At 66.1% G+C, this 492-nt stretch overlaps 1 protein-coding gene across 1 annotated transcript in view; it reads left to right on the forward strand.

Annotated features, from left to right (window-relative positions):
• GRM7 (glutamate receptor, metabotropic 7) overlaps window positions 1-492 on the forward strand; it is a 318,538-nt gene that overhangs the window by 36,312 nt on the left and 281,734 nt on the right. The window contains 1 exon segment of the mRNA XM_009882884.1: window positions 6-470. Within this exon segment, the coding sequence (XP_009881186.1) occupies window positions 6-470 (465 nt within the window).

The raw sequence follows: 492 nt of genomic DNA on the forward strand, positions 1-492 counted from the left end.
TGAAGTTGCCCTGCTGCCTGCTGGAGTTCCTGCTCTGGGAGGCGGCCCGGGGGCAGGAGATGTACGCCCCCCACTCCATCCGCCTGGAGGGGGACATCACCCTGGGCGGCCTCTTCCCCGTCCACGCCAAGGGCCCCCCGGGCGTGCCCTGCGGGGACATCAAGAAGGAGAACGGCATCCACAGGCTGGAGGCGATGCTCTACGCTCTGGACCAGATCAACAGCGACCCGGAGCTGCTGCCCAATGTCACGCTGGGCGCTCGCATCCTGGACACCTGCTCCCGCGACACCTACGCGCTGGAGCAGTCCCTCACCTTCGTCCAGGCTCTCATCCAGAAGGACACCTCCGACGTGAGGTGCACCAACGGGGAGCCCCCCGTCTTCGTCAAGCCGGAAAAAGTAGTTGGAGTCATCGGGGCGTCGGGAAGTTCCGTGTCCATTATGGTGGCCAACATCCTCCGGCTCTTCCAGGTAGGGCAGCGAGGCGCCGGGC

Source organism: Charadrius vociferus, unplaced genomic scaffold (assembly GCF_000708025.1).
Source record: "Charadrius vociferus isolate BGI_N301 unplaced genomic scaffold, ASM70802v2 scaffold433, whole genome shotgun sequence".
Classification (NCBI taxonomy): Eukaryota; Metazoa; Chordata; class Aves; order Charadriiformes; family Charadriidae; genus Charadrius; species Charadrius vociferus.